The sequence below is a fragment of the Symphalangus syndactylus genome, chromosome 3, assembly GCF_028878055.3.
Source record: "Symphalangus syndactylus isolate Jambi chromosome 3, NHGRI_mSymSyn1-v2.1_pri, whole genome shotgun sequence".
Classification (NCBI taxonomy): domain Eukaryota; kingdom Metazoa; phylum Chordata; class Mammalia; order Primates; family Hylobatidae; genus Symphalangus; species Symphalangus syndactylus.
Window position 1 is genome coordinate 19,782,032 of NC_072425.2, and position 25,659 is coordinate 19,807,690.

General features: G+C 40.6%; 1 protein-coding gene across 8 annotated transcripts in view; it reads left to right on the forward strand.

The window, feature by feature from the left end:
* Positions 1 to 25,659, forward strand: part of SCAI (suppressor of cancer cell invasion) — a 195,020-nt gene that overhangs the window by 62,977 nt on the left and 106,384 nt on the right. For 5 of the 8 annotated variants that reach the window (XR_010119972.1, XR_008656491.2, XR_008656493.2 and 2 more), the window contains exon 3: positions 15,702 to 15,770. The exons of the other annotated variants lie outside the window; for them this stretch is intronic. Coding sequence is in view for 1 of the 5 variants with exons in the window: in XM_055271088.2 (XP_055127063.1) it covers positions 15,702 to 15,770 (69 nt within the window). In the remaining 4 variants the exon portion in view is untranslated. The remainder of the gene's footprint in view (positions 1 to 15,701; positions 15,771 to 25,659) is intronic. 8 annotated transcript variants of the gene reach the window in all.

Sequence of the window (25,659 nt, forward strand, 5' to 3'; positions counted from 1 at the left end):
CTGCAGCCAGCTTGAATGTCTCCCCAGAAAATGGGTTTCTTCTCTCTGTCACATTGTCAGTCTGCAAATTTTCTGAACTTTTATGCTCTTCTTCCCTTATAAAACTGAGTGTCTAGGACCGGGCATGGTGGCTCATGTCTGTAATCCTAGCACCTTGGGAGGCTGAGGCAGGCACATTGCCTGAGCTCAGGAGTTTAAGATCAGCCTGGGCAACATGGTGAACCTCCCTCTCTACTAAAAAATATAAAAAATTAGCTGGGCGTGGCAACATGCACTTGTGGTCCCAGCTACTCAGTAGGCTGAGGCACAAAAATTGCTTGAACTTGGGAGGCAGAGGTTGCAGTGAGCTGAGATGGTGCCATTGCACTCCAGCCTGGGCAACAGAGCAAGACTACATCTCCAAACAAAACAAAACAAAACAAAACTGAGTGCCTTTAACAGCACCCAAGTCACCTCTTGAATGCTTTGCTGCTTAGAAATTTCTTCCACCAGATACCCTAAATCATCTCTCTCAAGTTCAAAGTTCCACAGATCTCCAGGGTAGGGGCAAAATGCCACCAGTCTTTTTGCTAAGACATGACAAGAGTTGCCTTTGCTCCACTTCCTAACAAGTTCCTTATCTCCATCTGAGACCACCTCAGCCTGGATTTTATTGTCCATATCACTATCAGCATTTTGGGCAAAGCCATTCAACAAGTCTCTATGGAGTTCCAAACTTTCCCACATTTTCCTGTCTTCTTCCAAGTCCTCCAAACTGTTCCAACCTCTGCCTGTTATCCAGTTCCAAAGTCACTTCTACATTTCAGCAAGCCCCACTCCACTGGTACCAATTTACTGTATTAGTCCATTTTCGTGCTGCTCACAAAGACATACCTGAGACTTGACAATTATAAAAGAAAGAGGTTTAATTGGACTTACAGTTCCATGTGGCTGGGGAGGCCTCACAATCATGACAGAAGGCAAGGAGGAGCAAGTCACATCTTACATGGATGGCAGCAGGCAAAGAGATAACTTGTACAGGGGAACTCCCCTTTTTAAAACCATTGGGTCTCATGAGACTTATTCACTATCAGGAGAACAGCATGAGAAAGACTTGCCTCCGTGATTCATTTACTCCCACTGGATCTCTCCCACAACACGTGGGAATTCAAGATGAGATTTGGTTGGGGACACAGTCAAAACATATCACAGTGGATTGTGATTGATGGTATAAATTATCAGCTTTAGTATTTGCTACCTTGTATTGACTGTTTATGGGCACTTTCTGTGACATAATGTTATGAATATTGTCTAACAGAATCTTCATAATACCTTTATGAGGGGTAAATAATATAATCTCTGTTTTGGAGTTGAAGAAATCCGAAAGCTGAGAAAAGTTAAATAACATGCCCAAAGTAAAATAGCTAGTAATTCGAGTCATTCCTTGAGAGGTAGATCTGATAACCAAAATCAATTTCTAAAAATTGTTTTAGTGATTCTTTTGGGTCTCATAATATTTTTTTCAAAGAGTGATTTTTAATCACTGGGTAGGGGAAAACCTGAAAATACTTTTACTTATGTTTTAAGGAAAAGGAGAGGTAGGATCTATGGGATTTGAAATACTGGGATAACTCAGGATCAGACAACCCTATTTCACAATATTTGTGTTTTTATCTAAGGATGCATACTATGAGGGTCTTTTGGGAAGAAGAGTGTGACTTTGGGGGTTTTTTTCTAACTGTGTAATTCTGGAGAAATACTTAAGCCTGTTTTTTTCATCTCTAAATTCTGGTGACAGTGCCTACCTTTTAGGAGTGTGCAGATGATAAGTACATAAAATGCCTGGCATAGTTTCTGGAGCGTGGGAGCTTGATTTCTCCTCTACCCTGCCCCCTGCCTTTTTCTTCCTCCTTCCAGCTACAGGTGACTAAGGATCCAAGGAACTGGAGGGCGATTTCTTTTTTTTTAGATAACTTCCCTCTAGTTAAGCAATCCCAGATTTTAAGCTGCTTTTGGTAGTATGTAGACAATCAAGGTACCTTTTAGAATTCACATGGCATCTTGTTTATTGCTGTAATTCAAGGAATAATTCATGTGCTTTGTTAAGTGTTGTGCACATATTCCCTTTACAGACTTTGGGGTCTAATTGCTGCTTTCGTAATCGAATGCTGAATGAAAACTGAGGGTCAATAACTGTCTTTATTTCTTACATCCTTCTCCTCATGTTCCGTGAAATACTAGTTTTTTTTTTTTAAGTCACCAACATGTTTGCCAGTGCATATGAATTTGGATGCTAACAGGGATTTCTTAAGCACCATCTTGTAATTTCTATAACTGTCATTGTGTCAAACAGGATAGTAGTGTCATTTACAGACTCAAAGACTGGGAATTCTTGAACTAATGAGTTGTTAATTAAGGTGGGTTAAAAAAAACCCAGGCATTTTTATATGAAGATGCTTTCTCTATGAAATTTGATTAAACAGTATAGCATTTAACTAGTAAGTGTGAAAAATTATTTACTAAGGAGCAAGGAACAGGATTTAAAAGAAGTACAACCAACTTCCAGTTATAGATGTCTGAGGAGCCTTTTCAATTATATGCTGATCTTCTCTCCCTTTTAATATCCTATTATGTACCGTATAATGAAGCAATAAGGCTCACAATTTAAGCATTAATGATTGATTTAACCAAAGATATATAATTATTAGCTTACATAACCCCAAATAATGATACAATTAACAATAATATAACTAATGATGGGGGGAGGCACTCTGGGAGCTATAAGAGAACAAAATCTGTATTTGCCATTTACAGAAAATCTGTAATACCAAAAATAGATGAATCAAGCAATTGCAAGAAAAGCTTATTATATAGGAAAATAGAGGAAATTATTATCAAAATAGATGAATATCAAAAATAGATGAATCAAGTAATTGCAAGAAAAGCTTATATAGGAAAATAGAGGAAACTCTTATCAAAATAGATGAATATCAAAAATAGATGAATCAAGCAATTGCAAGAAAAGCTTATTATATAGGAAAATAGAGGAAACTATTATCAAAATAGATGAATCAAGCAATTGCAAGAAAAGCTTATTATATACGAAAATAGCGGAAACTACCAGGTAAAACAGAAGAATTGAAAGTTTTTTGATTTTTGGTTTTTCTTACATTTTAGAGACAGGGTCTTGCTCTGTCCCCCAGGCTGGAGTACAGTGGTGCATTTATGGCTCACTTGAACTCCTGGGCTCAAGTGATCCTCTTGCCTCAGATTCCCAAGTAGCTGGGGCTACAGGTGTGCACCACCACGTCCACCTAATTTTTAGATTTTTTGTAGGAGTCTCACTATGTTTCCCAGGCTGGTCTCAAACTCCCAGGCTCAAGTGACTGTCCTGCCTTCGCCTCTCAAAGCGCTGGGATTGTAAGTGTGAGCCACTGTGGCCGGCCTAACAGTGGGAAGCTGTTGATGCTGGCAGTATGGGGGTGGTGGGGGGAAGGGTGAACCAGCAGACTACTGTCTTTAAGTGTTTGTGGGTAATGTTGACTTTTTTTGAGACAGAGTTTCACTCTTATCGCTCAAGCTGGAGTGCAGTGGCGTGATCTCAGCTCACTGCAACCTCCACCTCCTGGGTTCAAGGGATTCTCCTGCCTCAGCCTCCCGAGTAGCTGGGATTATAGGCATGTGCCACCATGCCTGGCTAATTTTTTGTATTTTTGGTAGAGATGCGGTTTCACCATATTTGCCAGGCTGATCTTGTACTCTTGACCTTAGGTGATCTGCCCACCTCGGCCTTCCAAAGTGCTGGGATTACAGATGTGAGCCAACAAGTCCAGCCTAATGTTGACTTTTTTATTGTTTATATATTATTTTGACAAAAATAAAAGTTAACTATGAGAAAAGAAAAATAGAAATATAAGCAATCCAAAAAAGTGAAGACAACTCACAAAAAGGAATAATGTATTTGCCAATCATTTATCTGGCAGGGTGTTTCTTATCTAGAATGTGTAATGAACTCTTAAAATGAAATAATAAAAAGAAAACCCATTAAAAAAATACACCAAAGGCTGGGTGCGGTAGCTTACGCCTGTAATCCCAGCACTTTGGGAGGCAGAGGGGGGTGGATCACTTGAGGTCAGGAGTTCGAGTCCAACCTGGCCAACATAGTGAAACACTGTCTGTACTAAAAATACAAAAATTAGCCAGGCGTGTTGGCAGGTGCCTATAATCCCAGCTACTTGGGAGGCCGAGGCACAAGAATAGCTTGAACTTAGGAGGCAGAGGTTGTAGTGAGCCAAGATTGCACCACTGGACTCCAGCCTGGGTGACAGAGCAAGGCTCCATCTCATAAATAAATAAATAAATAAATAAATAAATGTCAAGTATCTGAGTAGACATTTCTTCGAAGGAAATATACAAAGCCCCAGTAAACACATGAAAAACCATCAGGGAAATCCAAATCTCTCTAGACAGATAATAACAAGCGTTGTTGAAGATGTGGAGAAGTACAATACTTCATACATTGCTGCATGTGTGAAATGGTACATTCACTTTGGAAAATAGTCTGGTAGCTCCTAACAAGGTTAACATAGAGTTGTCAGATGACCCTGCAATTCTACTAGGAGGTATACCCCCAGAAGAAATGAAAACATGTCTATACAAAATCTTGTAGGCAAATATTTGTAGCAGTATTATTCATAGTAGCCAAAAAGTGAAAGTCTGTTCATCAACTGATGAGAAACAAAATTGGGCATATCCATACAACAGAGTATTACAAGGAGAAACAAATATAACCAATCAGTTACTGCTTAAAGAAAAAGTAACTTTTCTTTCTCTTTTGAGGAAAAGTTTATTCTTTTCTTACCTGTCATGCATCCAATTATTGTAGACAAAACATGAAATGTAGGAAAGCAGAATTGTCACGGAATAGATCATATGACCATATGAGTAGGGACTGGCTCTGTCACCCCAGCTGGAGTGCAGTGGCGCTCCCACCTCACCTTCCCGAGTAGGTGAGACTACAGGCACACACCATCATGCCTGGCTAATTTTTTCATTTTTTTGTAGAAAAATGGAGTTTCTGCTGGGCACGGTGGCTCACGCCTGTAATCCCAGCACTTTGGGAGGCCAAGGCAGGTGGATCACCTGAGGTCAGGAGTTCGAGACCACTTGGCCAACATGGAGAATGAAACCCCATCTCTACTAAAAATTTGCATTAGCTAGGTGTGATGGCATTTGCCTGTAGTCCCAGCTACTCGGGAGGCTGAGGCAGGAGAATTGCTAGAAACCGGGAGGCAGAGAGTTGCAGTGAGCTGAGATCATGCCACTGCACTCCAGCCTGGGTGACAGAGTGAGACTCTGTCTCAAAAAAAGAAAAGAAAAGAAAAATGGTGTTTCTCCATGTTGGCCAGACTGGTCTCAAACTCTTGAACTCAAAACAATTTGCCTGCCTCGACCTCCCATAGTGCTGGGATTACAGAGGTGAGCCACCGCCCAGCCATCCATGTTTCCTTTTTTCTTTCTTTCTTTTTTTTTTTTTGGAAGTGCAGGCCACAAAGACAGTTTTTTTTTTTTTTTTTTTTTTTTTTTTTTTTTTTTGAGATGACTTCTCACTCACTGTGTGGCCTAGGCTGGAGTACAGTGGTGCAATCTTGGCTCACTACAACCTCCGCCCCCTGGGTTCAAGCGATTCTCCTACCTCAGCCTCCTGAGTAGCTGGGATTACAGGCGGGTGCCACCACGCCCAGCTAATTATTGTATTTTTAATAGCAATGGGGTCTCACCATGTTGGCCAAGCTGGTCTGGAACTCCTGACCTTAAGTGATCTGCCTGCCTCGGCCTCCCAAAGTGCTGGGATAACAGGTATGGGCCACCACCCCTGGCCCATAAATATCTTTCAATGGGTTATTTTTATTGTTGTTGTTCTGCTTAGTACAGATTAACCCAACATTTGATGACTAACAGCCTTCTGTCAGAGTATGCTGAGATGTTGCTCGAGTGTCCCGTAATGATTTTCATTTTGTTTGTATTTATACTACATACACAGACTGTTGGCTACTGTTGCTCGCATCTTTGTATGTGATCGATCAACAAGGAAATGTGTGTTGGCCAGGTGTGGTGGCTCACACCTGTAATCCCAGCACTTTGGGAGGCCAATGAGAGTGGATTGCTTGAGGTCAGGAGTTCGAGACCAGGCTGGCCAACATGGTGAAACCTCATCTCTACTAAAAATACAACAAGGTCAGGCGTGGTGGCTCATGCCTATAATCCCAGCACTTTGGGAGGCCGAGGCGGTTGGAAAACTTGAGGTCAGGAGTTCAAGACCAGCCTGGTCAACATGGTGAAACTCTGTCTCTACTAAAAATACAAAATTAGTCGGGCATGGTGGCACATGCCTGTAATCCCAGCTACTTGGGAGGCTGAGGCAGGAGAATCACTTGAACCTGGAGGCGGAGGTTGTTGTGAGCGGAGATCGTGCCACTGCACTCCAGCCTGGGCAACAGGAGCGAAACTGCATCTCAAAAAAAAAAATAAAAAATTAGCTGGGCGTGGTGGTGCATGCCTGTAATCCCAGCTACGTGGGAGCCTGAGGCAGGAGAATTGCTTGAACCTGGGAGCAGAGGTTGCAGTGAGCCGGGAGATCATGCCACTCACAGAGTAAGTGAGAAGCCGTCTCAAAAAAAAAAAAAAAGAATGAAACATCTCTGTGGCCTGCACTTCTTTACAGACTAAATAGAAATATAGACCTAATAGCTTGTTGATTGGTGATTGAGGCTTTTGCCTACATATGTTGTTTCCTCTTGAGTTTTGTTGTTATAAATAAATAAATGGTGATTTAAATGAAACTGCATTGTATTTTCTGCCTCTGTGAGTTCTCTACTGGAGACAGTTTGAATGAATTGTTAGGAGTAGGCGGCTTTGAGTCATGCTTCCTTACATCTGTCTCCAGATTCATATTTTGGATGCTTTCTTTCATTTTGTATATTTTTGTATTTCCTGCCCCATTAGCTTTATAAATAGTCATTCCATGCATCTTGTTTGTATGTATTGTTTTTAGATAACCAACTAACTGGACCTTAGTTTTTCATCTTTTATTTTTTTTGAGATGGAGTTTCACTCTTGTTGCCCAGACTGAAGTGCAGTGGTGTGATTCTGCAACCTCCGCCTCCTGGGTTCAAGCAATTCTCCTGCCTCAGCCGCCCAAGTGGCTGGGATTACAGGCATGCGCCACCATGCCTGGCTAATTTTGTATTTTTAGTAGAAACGGGGTTTCACCATGTTGGTCAGGCTGGTCTCGAACTCCTGACTTCGGGTGATCCGTCCACCTCGGCCTCCCAAAGTGTTGGGATTACAGGCATGAGCCACCGTCTCTGGCCAGTTTTTCATATTAATAATATAAGAGTTTAGATTTTATTGGGTTTGTATTTAAATTAGATCAAGTTTGGATTTGGGAACCAGCATAACTGCAAGCCTGGATATCCTTAGGAGATTCTATCTGTTCTTTGCCACTGAGAGAAGTAGTAACTATTCTGAAAATAAGGCAGAATGAGGCCAGGCTCAAGCCTGTAATCCCAACACTTTGGGAGGCTGAGGTGGGCGGATCACTTGAGGTCAGGAGTTCGAGACCAGCTTGGCCAACATGGTGAGACCCCCATCTCTACTAAAAATACAATAATTAGCCGGGCATGGTGGTGCACGCCTGTAATCCCAGCTACTCAGGAGGCTGAGGCAGGAGAATCGCTTGAACCTGGGAGGTGGGGGTTGTAGTGAGCCAAGATTGTGCTGCTGCACTCCAACCTGAGTGACAGAGCGAGACTCTTATCTTTTTTTTTTTTTTTGATATGGAGTCTCGCTCTGTCACCCAGGCTGGAGTGCGGTGGCGCGATCTTGGCTCGCTGCAACCTCTGCCTGTTGGGTTCAAGCAATTTTCCTGCCTCAGCCTCCTGAGTAGCTGGGACTACAGGCGCGTGCCACCACACCCAGCTAATTTTTTGTATTTTTAGTAGGGACCGGGTTTCACCATGTTAGCCAGGACGATCTCGATCTCTTGACCTCATAATCTGCCCACCTTGGCCTCCCAAAGTGCTGGGATTACAGGCATGAAGGCATGAGCCACCACGCCTGGCAACTCTGTCTTAAAAAAAAAAAAAAAGGAGAACAAGAGTGCTTAAGGAAATTGAGAGCATTTGGAAGAATAGGAAGAATAGAAGCCTGCAGTCTGTGAGTGAAATGTGAGGGTATTTGACTAACCATACAGGGAAAAAAACCTTTCAGAGTGATTAAATCCTGTACTCTTCATTTTATTTACACATTTATTTTATTTTTATTTTTGTTTCTTTTTTATCTTTACATTACATTTATTTTAAAAGTGCCCTTGTATAAGTGTCTTTTTGCTGCATAAACAGAGTCATAGGATAGACATTGCTCCAAAGAAGATATACAAATGGCCAATAAGCAGGTGAAAAGATGCTCAACATCACTTGTCATTAGAGAAATGCAAATCAAAACTACACTAATTCATATGGCTGCTATCAAGAAGGTATGATAGTAATAAATAGAAAATAACAAGTGTTGAGAAACATGGAGAAGTTGGAGCTCTTGTGCACTGTTGGTGGGACTATGAAATGATACAGCCACTATGGAAAACAATATGGCAGTTCCTCAAAAAATTAAAAATAGAATCCTTATATGATCCAGCAATTCTACTTCTAGGTTTATACCCAAAATAATTGAGAGCAGGTTCTTCATGAGATATTTGTATACCCATGTTCATAGCAGCATTATTCATAGTAGTTATAACATGGCAGCAACCTATGTGTCCATCAATGGATGAATGGAGAAGCAAAATATGGTATATAAAAACAAGGGCGTATGATTCAGCCTTAAAAAGGAAGGAAATACTGATATATGCTACACCATGCACCATGGATAGATCATGAGGACATAATGCCAAGTGAAATAAGCTAGACACAAAAAGACAAATACTGTATGATTCCACTTACATGATATTCTTAGAGTGGTCAAACCTATCGACAGAAAGTAGATTGGTGGCTGCCAAGGGCTAGGAGGAGGGGAAAATGGGGGAGTTATTATGTAATGGGTATAGAATTTCAGTTTTACAAGATGAAAATGGAGATGGATGGTGGTGATGGCTATATAACACTATAGATGTATTCAATACCACTGAACTGTACACTTAGAAATGGTTAAGATGGTAAATATGTATATTTTACCACGATAAAAAAATAAAAAAATAAGTCATAGGAATAAATTTTTAAAAGCTATTTTCTGCATTTTTCAATTTTTTCTGTTTTATTTCTTCATTTATACTCAGTTATTAAATACTGTTTGCTTCATTGTTATTTTTGTACATTGGAGAAGAAATTTTTAATGTAACTATATCTTTTCTCAGTAATAAGAATCTTACTATCTCACACCTGTAATCCCAGCACTTTGGGAGGCCAAGGCGGATGGATCACGAGGTCAGGAGATCGAGACCATCCTGGCCAACATGGATTCAACATAGAAACCCCGCCTCTACTAAAAATACAAAAGTTAGCTGGGCATGGTGGTGCCTGCCTGTAGTCCCAGCTACTCGGGAGGCTGAGGCAGGAGAATCGCTTGAACCCAGGAGGCAGAGGTTGCAGTGAGCTGAGATTGCGCCACTGCACTGCAGCCTGGTGACAGAGCAAGACTCTGTCTCAATAAATAAATAAATAAATAAATAAATAAATAAATAAAGAATCTCTACTATCCCCTGTCCCTTGCCCTCTTTAGTTTTCCGTTCTGGCACTGGCCTTGAAACAAATGCATGCAGATCTGTATGCCTTAAGCAGTGAAAGTAATATATTCTTTTGCCCTGAACACCTCATGCTAATCAGAACTTAGTTTCCTCAATAAGTATCGACTAATTATACCAGTGTGCACTAGAGAAAATGCAGAATACAGCAAGCGGAGCCAACATTTACTCTGATTAACCAACACTCCTTTTGCTCTGTGTATGAAGCAATTGTGTGTTCTCTTTTTTTCCTGCCTTTTTTCCCTTTCACTGCAGTGCTTTTTGCTAGGTTGTGCTGTGTCTCAGTTGAATGAGTACTGGAATTTGTGTAGTTGTGTGTGTTAGATAAACATCTCTCTTTTTCTATATTTGATAGGCAAAATGATGTTTTCATAGTCTTGTGGGCAATATTTTACAAATGGCCTTCTGGCTGTGTATCACTGCTGCTCCATGCCAAAACTCCTTTGGCTTCCTTTTCTTAAACTCTCTGCCCTCATGGTATTATTCAGTTTCTTTATACATGATCAACAAGAAGTTTGGTACCTATGCATTTCTCTTTTCATTATTATTATAGCATGTAACTTTTTTTCTTTGAGTTAGAGTCTCATTCTGTCACCCAGGCTGTAGTGCAGTGGTACAGTCATGTTCATTGCGGCCTAGAACTCCTGGACTCAAGCGATCCTTCCACCTCAGCCTCCTAATAGCTAGGACTATAGGCACACAACACCATGCCAGACTAATTTAAAAAAAAAATTTTATAGAGATAGAGTCTTGTGATAGTGTGTTAGTCCGTTTTCACACGGCTAATAAAGACACACCTGAGACTGGGTGATATAAAAGAAAAGAAGTTTAATGGACTCACACCTCCATGTAGCTAGGAGGCCTCCCAATCATGGTGGAAGGTGAAAAGCACATCTTATGTGGCGGCAGACAAGAGAGAAAATGAGAACCAAGCGAAAGGGGTTTCCTCTTATAAAACCATCGGATCTTGTGAGACTTGTTCACTACCATGAGAACAGTATGGGGGAAACCGCCCCCATGATTCAATTATCTCCCCACCGGGTCCCTCCCACAACACATGGGAATTATGGGAGCTACAATTCAAGATGTGATTTGGGTAGGGACACAGCCAAACCATATCAGATATTGCCCAAGCTAGTCTTGAACTCTTGGCCTCAAGCGATCTTCCTACCTTGGGATTACAGGCATGAGATTACAGGCGTGAGCCACCATGCCTGGCCTTGTAATTTAACTTCAGTAACATGTTGGAATAAGACAAAAAGATTGTTTTGGCCTGGTGTGGTGGCTCACTCTTGTAATCCCAGCACTTTGGGAGGTCGAGGTAGGTGGATCACTTGAGGTCAGGAGTGTTAGACCAGCCTGACCAACATGGTGAAACCCTGTCTCTACTAAAAATACAAAAACTAGTTGGGTTTGGTGGCAGGTGCCTGTAATCCCAGCTACTCGGAGGCTGAGGCAGGAGAACTGCTTGAATCCCGGAGGTGGAGCTTGCTGTGAGCTGAGATTGCACCACTGCACTCAAGCCTGGGCAACAGGGCGAGACTATGTCTCCAAAAAAAAAAAAAGATTGTTTTTAGAAAATAATTTGTGTATAATTCATGATAATTTTATGCTATCCTTGATATGTGAAGATGCTTCACACTGTGGTAAGGACCAGCTTTTAGAGCTCTGTCATTTGTTCCCATTATAGGAATGCCATCTGTACCAAGTGGTAGCTATTCTGTTTATACTGAATATGGCAAAACCATCATCATCACCCCTCACATATACACACATATTCAACACTTTCTGTACTTGGTATTTTTCAATTTGTGCTGTTTCAGAGTATATTTGCAACAATTTTGAAACTAACAATTTCATGGTATAGTGTAATTTATAGCACAGTTTCATATCTGTTAGTTCATTTTATTGTCCAACAACTTTAAGAGCTAGGTATTATTAATATTCTGTTTTTACAGCTGGGACATGTGATAGTATTTTATGCTCATGCTTAATTATACAGCCATTCTATCTCTTTTTATGTTTTTTAAAAATATGAGCTCATGGCCGGGCACGGTGGCTCACGCCTGTAACCGCAGCACTTTGGGAGACCGAGATGGGCAGATCACCTGAGGTCAGGAGTTCGAGACTAGCCTGGCCAACATGGCGAAACCACATCTCTACTAAAAGTACAAAAATCAGCCGGGTGTGGTGGCCGGTGCCTGTAATCCCAGCTACTCAGGAGGCTAAGGCAGGAGAATTGCTTAAACCTGGGAGGCGGAGGTTTCAGTGAGCTGAGATCACACAACTGCACTCCAGCCTTGGTGACAAGAGCGAGACTCCGTCTCAAAAAAAAAAAAAAAAAAAAAAAAAAAAAAGGCCGGGTGCAGTGGCTGACGCCTGTAATCCCAGCACTTCGGGAGGCTGAGGCGGGCAGATCACAAGGTCAGGAGATCGAGACCATCCTGCCTGACATGGTGAAACCCCGTCTCTACTAAAAATACAAAAAAATTAGCTGGGCATGGTGGCATGCGCCTGTAGTCCCAGCTACTCGGGAGGCTGAGGCAGGAGAATGGCGTGAACCTGGGAGGTGGAGCTTGCAGTGAGCCAAGATCACACCACTGGACTCCAGCCTGGGTGACAGAGCAAGACTTTGTCTCAAAAAAAAAAAATCTGAGTTCATAACAAAATGATCCCTTTCTTAGCATGTGATTTCCATAAATGCTCTCCTTTCTTTGTCAGAATAAATCTTTTTGTTTTTTAATTTTTTTTTTCTTGAGATGGAGTCTCGCTCTGTCTCCCAGGCTGGAGTGCAGTGGCATGATCTTGGCTCACTGCAACCTCTGCCTCTTGGGTTAAAGTGATTCTCCTGCCTCAGCCTCCCGAGTAGCTGGGGTTACAGGCACGTGCCACCACGCCTGGCTAATTTTTTGTATTTTTAGTAGAGACAGGAGTTTCACCATGTTGACCAGGTTGGTCTTGAACTCCTGACCACAAGTTTTCCAACCGCCTTGGACTCCCAAAGTGCTGGAATTATAGGCGTGAGCCACCGCGCCTGGTCAAATTTTTTGTTATATTTTTATTTTCTTTCCTATGTACTTCCTTTCTTTTCTCTGCCTGTTTACCTTTTCAGTCTGATCACAGAGTTGTTCCTTATGTTTTTGAAACATCACTAAATGCAGAATAATAGTGATCGTGATATTATATATTATGTAATGTTTTCAAACTGATTTTACAGCTGAAATCTTATTTTTATCTTCACAACAGGTATCTGAGGTAAGCAAGCCAAGTGTAAATTTATTTTTAATTTTTTTATAAAAAAATGTTACAGAATAATCAAGATGGGGTTTTGCCATGTTATTCAGGCTGGTCTTGAACTCCTGGCTTCAAGCAGTCTGTCTGTCTTGGGCTCCCAAAGTTCTGGGATTAGAGGCATAAGCCACCATGCTCAGCCTCTTTGTTTTTTGTTTTATTTTGTGTTTTTTTTTTTGTTATTGTTGTTCAGACAGGATCTGACTCTGTCACTCAGGTTGGAGTGTGGTGGCTCAATCAGCTCACTGTAATCTCAAACTCCTGGGCTGAAGGGATCCTCCTGCCTCAGCTTCCCGAGTAGCTGGGACTACAGGTGCATGCCATCATGCCTGGCTAATTTTTTAATTTTTGTAGAGATGGGGTCTTGCTTTGTTGCCCAGGTTGGTCTTGAACATCTAGCCTCAAGCTATCCTCCTGCCTTGGCCTCCCAAAGTGCTGGGATTACAGGTGTGAGCCACCATGCCTGGCTTGTAAATTTCTTGTTTTGCTGGATTAAAAACTTGCAATCAAAGTGTTAACTAAAGTTATTTTTGGTTAAAATCACATAACTAGTAATTGTTAGCAACAGAAATACTCGGGCTTTTGTGCTGTATCAGGGCCCTTTTCACTGCTGTTATGACTCCACTTTATGCATACTGGTATAATGTAATGCAGACTTAACATTATTTTCTCTCAAGATTTCTTTCAAACTTTCATATTACCAACTACTTACTCAGAATTCAATCCAGAGAGGCAGTTTTTCTTGTTGCTTTGTCACAAACTTCTTATAAAAAGTAATTATCAACAAGGCAGGTCAATAATTTGCCAAATTTTCTTTACTCAGCAAAACACGTCTTTGAGCAGTTGTCCCTGCTCGTTGTTGTTTTGCTTGTTTGCCCATTTTGTAATCTGTGTAAGGACTCTATCCATGTATTATGTATCTATGTATTAGTTTCCCAGGCCTGCTGTAACAAATGAAAGGGTATTGAACTTCATTAGTTGTCAGAGAAATGCAAATTAAGACCAAAATGAGAAATGACAAGCTAGGTGGCTTAAAACAACAGAAATTTATGCTTTCATAGTTTAGGAGGCCAGAATCCAAAATTAAGTGGTTGCAGAATTGGTTCCTTCTTAGAGACTCAGAAGGGAAATCTGTTCCAGGCCTCTCTCCCGGCTTCTGATGGTTGCCAGCAATCCTTGGCGTTCCTTGGCTTGCAGCTGTGTGATTTTGATCTCTGCCTCCGTCTTCACGTGGCTGCCTTCCCTCTTGTCTGTCTTCACATGGCACTCTCCCTTCCCTGTGTGTCTGTCTGTGTGTCTCCTGCTCTTTAAGGACAGCAGTCACATTGTGTTCAGGGCCCACTCTACTCCAGCATGACGTCATCTTAACTTAGGCCTTAATTACATCTGCAAAACACCTCTTTCCAAAGAAGGTCCTGTCCCGTTCACAGGTACCCGAAGTTAGGACTTCAACATATCTTTTAAGGGGGACACAGTTCAACCTATTAAAATATATGTTCTTTTTCTTTTGTCTCTACTTCTATTCTTGTGATATGTTTACCCGTGTGCTTCCCACAAGTGTCTGTTGAATTGATCTTGTTTATAGATTTCCAATCTCCCCACATAATTTATATATACAGTCGTGTTGCTTAACAACAGGGATATGTTCTGAGAAATGTGTCATGAGGCAATTTTGTTGTGCAAATATCATAGAGTGTACTTAACACAAACTAGATGGTATAGCCTTCCTACATACCTAGGCTTCATGGTATAGCCTGTTGCTCCTGGGCTGCAAACCTGTACAGCATGGTACTGTACTGAATACTGTTAGCAATTATACAATGTTAAGTACTTGTATATCCAAACATATCTAAACATAGAAACGGTGCAGTAAAAACACAATGTAAGAGATTAAAAAATGGTTCCAAGCACAGCTGCATCTTTAAAAAACATAAATAGGCCAGGTGCAGTGGCTCACGCCTGTAATTCCAGCACTTTGGGAGGCCGAGGCAGGCGGATTACGAGGTCAGGAGATTGAGACCATCCTGGCTAACACGGTGAAACCCCGTCTCTACTAAAAATACAAAAAATTAGCCGGGCATGGTGGCGGGCGCCTGTAGTCCCAGCTACTCCAGAGGCTGAGGCAGGAGAATGGTGTGAACTCAGGAGGCGGAGTTTGCAGTGAGCCGAGATCGGGCCACTGCACTCCGGCCTGGGAGATAGAGCAAGTCTCTGTCTCAAAAAAAATAAAAAATAAAAAATAAATAAATAAAATAAAAAATGGTATACCTATCAGGGCACTTACCATGAATGGAGCCTGCAGGACTGGAAGTTGCTCTGAGTGAGTCAATGAGCAAGTGGTGAGTGAATGTGAAGGCCTAGGACATGACCATACACTTCTGTAGATTTTATAATCACTGTACACTTAGGCTACACTAAATTGATTTAAAAATTTTTTCTGTGTTCTTGGGAATATAGAAATATACTTAACCTTTATATGTGTTGACCTTTTATCCAGAAACTTTGCTAAACTCACTGGTTAATTCTGATAATTACATATAGATTCTTTTGAAATTTCTATGGAAATGTTCATGTTATGTACAAATAATAACAGCTTATATCTTTTTTGTTTTCTTTTTTTCTTTATTCAATACAGTATCAGAGGTTCTGGTGATAGCAGTCATTCACAATCTCAAGGGGAAAGATATCAACATTTCACTGAAAAGTATGATTTTTCCTATAGTTTTAAAATACATATCCTTTATAAAATTAATGAAGCTCTCTTTCTGTTCCTAGTTTGCTGAGTTGATTTTTTTTCCTAATTGTGAGCCAATGTTAAATTTTACCAAATGTGAGTTGTGCATCTGTTGAGCAATTGTAGTATGATTTTTGTCCTTCATTCTACTTGTGTGATAAATTACAGTAATTGATTTTCAAATATCAAACCAACTTTACATTCCTAAAATAAGTCCAATTTTGTCATGTCCTTTTTATATATTGCTGAATTGGACTTGCTAACATTTGGCTTAGTATATTTGCATCTATACTCATTAGTGAGAATGGCCTGTAATTTTGCTTTCTTATAATATCCCTGTTAGGGTTTGGTATCAAAATTATGTTGGCATCATAAAATGAGCTGAGGAATGTCTCTATTCTGTAAGAGTTTGTGTAAGATTGCCTCTTTTTCTTTTGTCTTCTTTAGATGTTTTTTATAAATTTGCCAGTGAAACCACCTGGGTGTGCAGTTTTCATTGTGGGTAGGCTTTCAATTAGGCTGTCAATTTTTTAGTAGATTAGAACTCTTCAAAATTTCTTTCTGTATCAGGTTTAGCAAAAAGTGTTTTTCTCAGTGTTTGTCTATTTTACTTAAATGTTCACGTTGATGGCATTAAGTTATTATAATATTCCTTTCGTGATCTTTTTGTTTTCAGCAGTGATATTCCTTTTTTTCATTCTTTTTTTTTTTTTTTTTTGAGACGGAGTCTCGCTCTTTCACCCAGGCTGGAGTGCAGTGGCGTGATCTCGGCTCACTGCAAGCTCTGTCTCCCAGGTTCACGCCATTCTCCTGCCTCAGCCTCCCACGTAGCTGGGACTACAGGCGCCCGCCACCTCGCCCGGCTAATTTTTTGTATTTTTAGTAGAGACGGGGTTTCACGGTGTTAGCCAGGATGGTCTCAATCTCCTGACCTCGTGATCCACCCGCCTCAGCCTCCCAAAGTGCTGGGATTACAGGCTTGAGCCACCGCGCCCGGCCTTTCATTCTTGATATTAGTTATTCTCTGTTGTTGTTTTTTTTCCCCTGTGGGTCATTCTTGCCAGGGTTTTATTAGTCTTTTTAAAGAACTAACTTTATTTTGTTGACTTTGTTGTGTTCCTTATTTAATTAATTTCATCTGTGTAAATTTATTGCCCTCTATTTTCTTTGGGTTTAATTTGCTCTTATTGGCTGTTCATTTCCTAACCTCTTTTTAAATGTATCTGTTTAAAGGCCAGCCATTTCTCTCTAAGCATAGAATTATCTGTATCTATAAGCTTTAATTTTCATTGTGAATCAGTTCAGAATGTTTTCTACTTTTCATTATGATGTTTTTTGACCCGTGAATTATTTACATGGATATTTCTTAATTTCCAAACATGAGAATTTTTTTTTTTTTTTTTTTGAAATGGACTTCCACTCTGTCACCCAGGCTAGAGTGCAGTGGCACGATCTTGGCTCACTGCAACCTCCGCCTCCTGGTTTCAAGTGATTTTCCTGCCTCAGTCTCCCAAGTAGCTGGGATTACAGGCACCCACCACCATGCCCAGCTAATTTTTGTATTTGTAGTAGAGACGGGATTTCACTATGTTGGCCAGTCTGGTCTCGAACTTCTGACCCCAGGTGATCTGCCCACCTCAGCCTCCCAAAGTGCTGAGATTACAGGTGTGAGCCACTGTGCCCAGCTGAGAATTTTTTTAGTAATATTTTGGCTATTGATTTCTCACTTACTTGCAGTGTGGTCAGAAGGCATACTGTAATTTTAATTATTTGTGACCTGTAGGGACTTGATTTATATCTAGCATAGAATTAGTATTTATTTACTTATTTATTTGAGATGGAGTATGAGAATTAGTGTTAATTAATTAATTTATTTATTTGAACCACGGCACCCATCTAGAATTGGTCTTTATGATTGCTCCATGGGTATGTATATAAAAAAAGACATATTCTGCAGTTTGTAGATGTGTGGTTTTCTGTATTTCAGTTAGGTCGACTTTATTAATGGGGATTTTAAAAATCCTACTATCGTTAATCTTTTTTTATGATTCTTTTGTTAGTTACTGAGGGATATGTTCTAAAATTTCCCATTATGATTGTGGATTTGTCTGTTTCTTCGTTTAGTTTTATCCATTTTTGTTTATATATTTTGAGGCTATGTTATTAGGTGCATATGATTTTTAGAAATATATTGAATTGGCTGGGCGCGGTGGCTCACGCCTGTAATCCCAGCACTTTGGGAGACCAAGGCAGGGGGATCACCTGAGGTCTGGAGTTCAAGACCAGCCTGGCCAATATGGTGAAACCACATCTCTACTAAAAATACAAAACTTGGCTGGGCATGGTGGTGCATGCCTGTAATCCCAGCTACTTGGGAGGCTGAGGCAGGAGAATCACTTGAACCTGGGAGATGGAGGTTGCAGTGAGCTGAGATCCCGCCATTGCACTTCAGCCTGGGTGATAAGAGTGAAACTCTGTCTCAAAAAAAAAAAAAAGATAAAAGGTATATATTGAATTGAACACTTTGTCACTAGGGAATATTCTTCTCATCTATATTGATTTTTTTTGGGGGGGGACTTAAAGTCAGTGTTGCCTGATAATAGCATAGCTACACTTCTTCCCTTTTGGTTGATGTTTCAAGGTATGTATTTTCCATACTTTGACTTTCAACCTTTTTCAATCTTTTACTCATGTATCAGCTTTTTTTTCTTAAATCCAATCTAATGGACTTCATCATTAAATTTTATTACTTAGTTCATTAAAATATATTGTAGCTACTGACATATTGTGTTTTAATTTTACTGTTATACTCTTTGCCTTCTATTTGTTCTGTCTTTTCTATATTCATTCTCTTTTTTTTTTTTCCTCCTTTGAGATTGATTCTCATTCTGTCACCCAGGCTAGAGTGCAGTGGTGCGATCTTGACTCACTGCAATCTTCACCTCCTGAGTGGCTGGGATTACAGGTGTGTGCCACCATGCCTATCTAATTTTTGTATTTTTAATAGAGATGGGGTTTTGCCATGTTGGCCAGGCTGGTCTCGAACTCCTGATCTCAAGTGATCCGCCCACGTCAGCCTCCCAAAGTGCTGGGATTACAGGCGTGAGCTACCGCGCCAGGCCCAATCTTCCGTTTTTTTGGGGAGTGGGGGGTTATAATTAAAACCATTCTATTGTTTGACTTCATTAGTACTTATACAGTGTTTTACTTTTTTTTTTTTTTTTTTTTTTTCCCCGAGACGGAGTCTCACTCTCACACCAGGCTGGAGTGCAGTGGTGCGATCTGGACTCACTGCAACCTCCTACTCCCTGGTTCAAGTGATTCTCTTGCCTCAGCCTCCCGAGTAGCTGGGATTACAGGCACGTGCCACCATGCCCAGCTAATTTTTGTATTTTTAGTAGAGACAGGGTTTCAACATGTTGGCCAGGCTGGTCTTGATCTCCTGACCTCATGATCCACCTGTCTCAGCCTCCCAAAGTTCTGGGATTACAGGCATGAGCCACCGTGCCTGGCCTTTGTTTTGGTGTTTCTTTGTTTGTTTGTTTTTTGTTTGTTTTTTTTCAATTTTGGCTCACTGCAACCCCCACCTCCCAGATTCAAGCAATTCTCCTGCCTCAGCCTCCTGAGTAGCTGGGATTACAGGCATGTGCCAGCACACCCGGCTAATTTTTGTATTTTTGGTAGAGATGGGGTTTCACCATGTTGGTCAGGCTGGTCTCGAACTCCTTTGACCTCGTGATCTGCCCACCTTGGCCTTCCAAAGTGCTGAGATTATGGGCATGAGCCACTGTGCCCAGCCTACTTTTTTTTTTTAAAGATTTTAATATAGAGACTAGGCTGGGCACAGTGGCCCATGCCTGTAAATCTAGCACTTTGGGAGGCTGAGGCAGGAGGATTACTTGAGTCCATGAGTTTGAGACCAACTGGGCAACATGGGGAGATCATGTCTCTACTAAAAAATACAAAAAATTAGCCGAGCATGGTGGTGCGCCTGGAGACCCAGCTACTCAAGAGGTTGAGATGGGAGGATGGCTTGAGCCTGGGAAGCGGAGGTTGCAGTGAGCCATGATCACGCCACTGCACACCAGCCTGGGCAACATAGCGAGACTCTGTCTCCAAAAAAAAAAAATCTAGAGATTAAGGCATGCTTTCCTGACTTAAAATTTAGTATAAACTATTATTTTTGTCACTTTCAGAATAATGCAAGGACCTCAGCACACTTTAACTCCATTTATTCCCCTTTCAATTAATAGACTAACTTTTTTTCCATTCTTCTGTAAAACACATGCATATCTTCGTGTTATAATGTCGATATTTGCTTATATTTACCCATACATTTCCTTTACCCTTGCTCTATATTTTTTTCCTATATCTCTAAGTTTCTTTTTTTGATTATTTTCCTTTTGCTTAAAGGACACTCTTCTTTTCCTTTTGTTCTGCTGGTGATGAATTCCATATATATTTTTTTCTTTTCTTTGTTTCGTTTCTTTCATTTTGAGCTGGGTCTTGCTCTGTTGCCTCCAGTGGTAGCTCACTGCTACCTCAAACCCCTGTGCTCAAGCAGTCCTCCCACATCAGTCTCCTGAGTAGCTGGGACCACAGGTATGTGCTGCCTACCATGCTTGGCTAGCTTTTTTATTTTTTTGTAGAGTCAGGGTTTCACTGTGTTGTCCAGGCTGATCTCTTAACTTCTGGACTCAAGTGATCTGCTCTCCTCAGCCTTCCAATTGTTGGGATTACAGGCGTGAGCCACCGGGCTCAGCCTTGAACAATATTTTTTTAAGTTTAGGTTTTATATTACTTTGTCCAAAACTATTACCATAATCCATTTCAATTCATAAGACTGAAATAAATACTCGAGGTATTTGAAGTTCTGTTGGAGGTTTAGTTGAAGAGCAAGAATAAATGTAACATGGGTTTAGCCCTTAAGGCCTTTTTTTTTTTTTTTTTTTTTTTTTTTTTTTTTTTTTGAGACGGAGTCTCGCTGTATTGCCCAGGCTGGAGTGCAGTCGCGCAATCTCTGCTCATTACAAGCTCCGCCTCCTGAGTTCATGCCATTTTCCTGCCTCAGCTTCCAGAGTAGCTGGGACTACAGGTGCCCACCACAACGCCCAGCTAATTTTTTGTGTTTTTAGTAGAGACGGGGTTTCATCGTGTCAGCCAGGATGGTCTCAATCTCCTGACCTCATGATCTGCCCACCTTGGCCTCCCAAAGTGCTGGGATTCCAGGCATGAGCCACCGTGCCCATCCAAGGACTTTATAATCTGGTATGACATGAGGCACAGGTTTCTGTAATATTAGAGTAGAATGTGATAAGTAGCAGCTACAAGAAAGAGTGGTATATTTATGAAATGCTTGAATAGGAACACTGAGAAAGTCATGAAACACAAACTATTTGTCTTTTGCAACCTAGCTGTATTAGTCCATTTTCATGCTACTCATAAAGACATACCTGAGACTGGGAAGGAAAAGAGGTTTAATTGGACTTATAGGTCCACGTGGCTGGGGAGGCCTCAGAATCATGATAGGAGGCGAAAGGTGCTTCTTGCGTGGCAGTGGCAAGAGAAAATGAGGAGGAAGCAAAAGCGGACACCCCTGATAAAACCATCAGATCTCATGAGACTTATTCACTATCATGAGAATAACATGGGAAAGATGGCCCCATGATTCAGTTACCTCCCCCTGCTTCCCTCCCACAACACATGGGAATTCTGGGATTTACAATTCAAGTTGAAATTTGGGTGGGCCAAACCATATCACTAGCATACTGAAAGATTTAAAAATATATATGATGATCTTTTTAGTTATATATTCAGAATACCTGGCTGTTTGCAAGACGGTTGGAACTACTTTGAAGAAATATGCCACTCTGAAGATGTCTGCTGAGAATTATCTCCGCAAACAATGCTGTTGCTAGGATTACATATTAATGCCATCTTTATGTTGCCGTATGTCTTTATCAGTTTTCTTTCACTATCTGCCATGGCTTTTTTTTTTTTTTTTTCATACTAAGCCTTCTAAACCTGGCATATTTTACACTTATACCTCACATTTACAGCACATCTCAATTCAGAGTAGCCATGTTTCAAGTGCCAAATAGTGACAAATGGCTAATGACTACACTTTTGGACAATGTGTGTCTAGATGGTGAGATAGACTTTTAAAAAAACAAATAATTGTTATATTTGTTTAACTCTTTGTGAAGTAACTGAAGAAGCCCCTACTGACTTGATTAGAAGTAGGTGCTAGGGAGAGATTTAGATTTTCAAGGAAAGTTTTACTGAAAAGTTGTCGTTTGAATGCTGTCTTCAACTATGAATATAAATTTGGTAGGTGTACAAAATAGGCCAGGGGAATAGCATGTAAATCATGATGCTGTGTAAGAGCAGGATTTGTTCAGAGGCTTTCAAGTATTTCATTGTGGTCGGAGAATAGGTATGTGTGTGCTAGTGGAAGGTGAGGCTGGAAAGATAGATTTTGAAGAATGTCAGATGCTAGTGATTCTTCACCAGTTCTAGCGTTATGAGTAATTTACCAGTAATGACAGTTAACCTCAGGATAAATTTTCTGAAGTGTAATTGATAGATCTAATAGAATGACCATTTAATGTCCCCTCATACATTCAGGGAAACTCATGGGTTTGAACTAATTTACACTGCCTCTAGCAACTATGCTGGTTTCAGTGCATGTTCAATTGCTGTGATTAGTGTAGTTTTAATGTGCTCATTTTGCTGCATTGGGTTTGTATTTTGTTACTGTATTTTACTATGTTTGTATTTTGTTCACCAATTCATCATTGGTAGTTGAACATTTTTCTTATTAACATTGAAATGTACTCCTGTCTAGTCCTCAGACCCCATTCAGGCCTTACCAGTTGTCTCAATAACATCCTTTACAGCAGAAGGATCCAGGGGAGAATCAGGCATTATACCTCAGTTTTCCCTTTTCTTTGAAGGGAAGTACTTGACATTTTTGAAGATTATAGGTTGGTTATTTTGTAGAATGTCCCCCAACTTGGTTTTGTCTGTTTCCTCATGATTAGACTCAGGCTACAGATCTTTGACAGGAACAATACTTCTCATTGCATGGGACTTTGATTTGTCTGATTACTAATGATGTTCACTTTGATCATTTGATCAAGGCAGTGTCTGCTGGGTTTTACTGCTCTGAAGTTACTTTTTCCCTTGGAAGTAATGTGTAGTTTATGGGGGAAGTATTCTGAAACTATCCCATTCACTACCACACTTTCCATTTATTCACTCATTTATTTATATCTATATTGATTCATGATTTCTTATTTTGTTCAGTAGGTTATAATCCATTGCTATTACTATTGGTATTCATGCTGAAATTACCCTGTTTAGCCAGTGAGATCTCCTTCAAGCTTGATCGTATATCTTTTTGACATTCTTTAGCATTCCTTGAGCACTTTCTTGCTTACTACCACAAGATATTTCAGATTCATCCTGTACTTTTTCTACCCCTGTGCTGTAATTAGCGAATTACAATTCTCCAGCGATGTCTGGTTCCTTTTATTGGAGAATGGTATTAGAGGCCAAGAGCTAGGTGCTAGAAATGTTCATACTACTGGGGAGGGAAGATGATCACTGCTCTAAGGCGCTCTCAGTAGATAGAATTACAGAGCTAGGGAGTATGCATCTGTGTGTGCTTATGTAGACACACATACCATGCACGTGTGTCTGTGTCTTCGGAAATCCATTAGTTTACAGTTTATTTTTTGTGAAACAGAGTCTCGCTCTGTTGCCAAGGCTGAAGTACAGTGGCATGATCTCGGCTCACCTCAACCTCCGCCTCTTGGGTTCAAGTGATTCTCCTGCCTCAGCCTCCCAAGTAGCTGGGGACTGCAGGCACACCCCACCATGCTGGGCTAATTTTTGTATTTTTTGGTGGAGATGGGTTTCACTATGTTGCCCATGCTGGTCTCAAACTCCTGACCCCAAATGATCCGCCCACCTCAGCCTCCCAGAATGCTGGGATTACAGGCATGAGCCACTGCACCTGGCCCAGTCTCAATCCACAGAGTTCATTCTAACTTTTTCAATTTCCATATTTACATCTCCCTTCTCTGCCAAGTGAGAACTCTGGGTCCCATTGTGTTTAATAAATCTTTTTAAAAAAAGATTTTTTTTTTAAGAGATGGGATCTCGTTCAGGGCGAAGTGCAGTGGAGGGATCGTAGCTCTCTGCACCCTTGAACTGCTGGCCTCAGTTGATTCTCCTGCCTTAGCCTCCTGAGTAGCTGGGGCTATAGGCACCTGCCACCACATCTGGCTAATTTTTAAATTTTTTGTAGAGACAGGATCTCACTGTGTTGCCCAGGCAGGTCTCAAACTCCTAGCCTCAAGTGGTCCTCCTGCTTCTGCCTCCCACAGTGCTGGGATTACAGGTGTGTAATTAAGGCGCCTGCCCTTAATAGATCTTATTTGATCCTTCCCTCTCTATATAGCAAATCTCCCATTGCTGCTTTGAACCTTTCTACATGGAGGTGCTGTCACTGTGCTCAGGCTCCTACTTTCCCTGCCAGTCCTCCGCCCTCATGGGTGCCCTCCTCACCACACTCGGCCTTCAACATCCTGTGCAAGCTGGCTCGCCTGCGAATGGCCTCCTCACATAGCTTATATTCCAACACCCATGCAGGTACCCTGTGATGTGGATACCCACTTGGTGGCTGTAACAGTGAATTTTTCAGAAAGGGAAGAGAATTCTGATTTCCTAAGTTTTACTTTAATGGTTCTAGCTGTGGGATTATTTTGACATTCTTTGAGTCCTTTCAATTTTAGGTGTTATATTTTCTCTAATTCTGGGAAATTTAGTCATTATTTCTGCAAATATTTCTTCACTCTCATTTGTGTTTTTCTCTCTTCCTGTGTAAGCTATTGTGTGGCAGTTGATTTCCCTCATTTCTCTATCTTATCTCTTGCTTTTTCTTTTATATATTTTATCTCTTTCTACTGTCTTTTGGCAGAGTACCCCAAATCTGGTATTTTAGCTTATTAATTTGTTCAACTGTATCCTTTCTGTTCTTCAATCCATCTATTAAAGTTCATTATTTCACCAACTGTATCACATTATTTCAGTGACTATATTTTGTCTGCCTATTTTTACATCCTACACCAGGACCAAATTTTCCTATGTTGTTCCAGGAATTTCTGTCTGTGTGTAAACACAAATCAGTTTTTAAAATTTAGTTTAGGTTTGTATTGTACATACTGTCTGACAACTTACTGTTGTTTTCTCTTTTTACATGGCAGGTTTATGAAATTTGTTACAAGTGGAGATAGTTTCAATTCAATATAGTTTTAATATACGTCTGTGTGTGTACGTGTGTGTGTATGTATATGTGTGTGTGCGTGATTTTATATCCCTTTTATACCAAAGTGTACTCATACCGTTGCCTCACCTTCTTAAACAGAGTTGTAAGTTAGTGATTGGGTAGAGTGCGGTGGTCAGTATTCCTAACCATTTTCGTCTTTGGGGCCTTTAGGTTGTTTTCAATTTTTAAATGTTATGATACTAAAATAAATACATGGATAAAGTGTTTTCCATTTGTGGGATCATTTTCCGGAAGGATTTATAGAATGGATCAAATAGACAAATAAATAAATCAATATTTTTAGATTGTTAACCATGTAGAGGAATGCCTAGAACACAACAGGCATTCAAATAATATTTATTAGATGAAAGGATATTATAAAAATTGCTTTCTAATATGGTTCCAATTTTCATCCATACCAATGATAGGAGATGATCTATTTTCTTTCTTTTTTTTTGTTTGTTTTGTTTGTTTGTTTGTTTGTTTGTTTTTTGAGACGGCATCTCGCTCTGTCACCCAGGCTGG